Source organism: Propithecus coquereli, unplaced genomic scaffold (genome assembly GCF_000956105.1).
Source record: "Propithecus coquereli isolate 6110/MARCELLA unplaced genomic scaffold, Pcoq_1.0 Scaffold788, whole genome shotgun sequence".
Taxonomy (NCBI): domain Eukaryota; kingdom Metazoa; phylum Chordata; class Mammalia; order Primates; family Indriidae; genus Propithecus; species Propithecus coquereli.
The window spans coordinates 77979-78496 of NW_012154040.1; the positions used below are offsets into that span (position 1 = coordinate 77979).

Below are 518 nucleotides of genomic sequence, written 5' to 3' on the forward strand. Positions count from 1 at the left end.
GGTGACAGAGGAAGTAAAAGAAAAATCAACAAAAGCCAGGTGGCTGAGGAAAAAATACATGGGTGTGTGAAGCTGAGGACTGACTTGGATTAGCATAATCAGTCCAAGATTACCCATGACACTGGCTAAGTAAACTACTAGGAATACACCAAAGAGAATGGCTTCAAGCTCTGCATTTTCTGTGAGCCCCAATAGGATAAACTCAGACACTGCTGAATGATTGCCTTTGGACATGGAGTACATAAAAAAGTTCTCTTCAATATAACTCTCCAGAGCACACATTTAGGGTAATCTCGTTCCCATTGGCAATAATCACGGAGATGTTAGGAGACGTTTCTGACCCGCCACGATCTCATCTTGAATGCGTTCAAAGGGGCATCATATGTTAGTTCTGCTTTCAGAATAAAGTGATTTGTCCCAGGTAGAAATTCCAAAACATGCAACTCTGTGGGGATTTGCGAAGACAAAAAGATACTATTTTAAAGTTTTGCATAATTGAATGCTCTATGTCATATCTA

General features: G+C 40.2%; 1 protein-coding gene across 1 annotated transcript in view; it reads right to left on the bottom strand.

The window, feature by feature from the left end:
- LOC105825184 (olfactory receptor 5AL1-like) overlaps positions 1-282 on the bottom strand; it is a 4723-nt gene extending 4441 nt beyond the window's left edge. The window contains exon 1 of the mRNA XM_012662887.1: positions 81-282. Coding sequence (XP_012518341.1) covers positions 81-282 — 202 coding nt within the window. The remainder of the gene's footprint in view (positions 1-80) is intronic.
- Between the last annotated feature and the right edge of the window lie 236 nt (positions 283-518).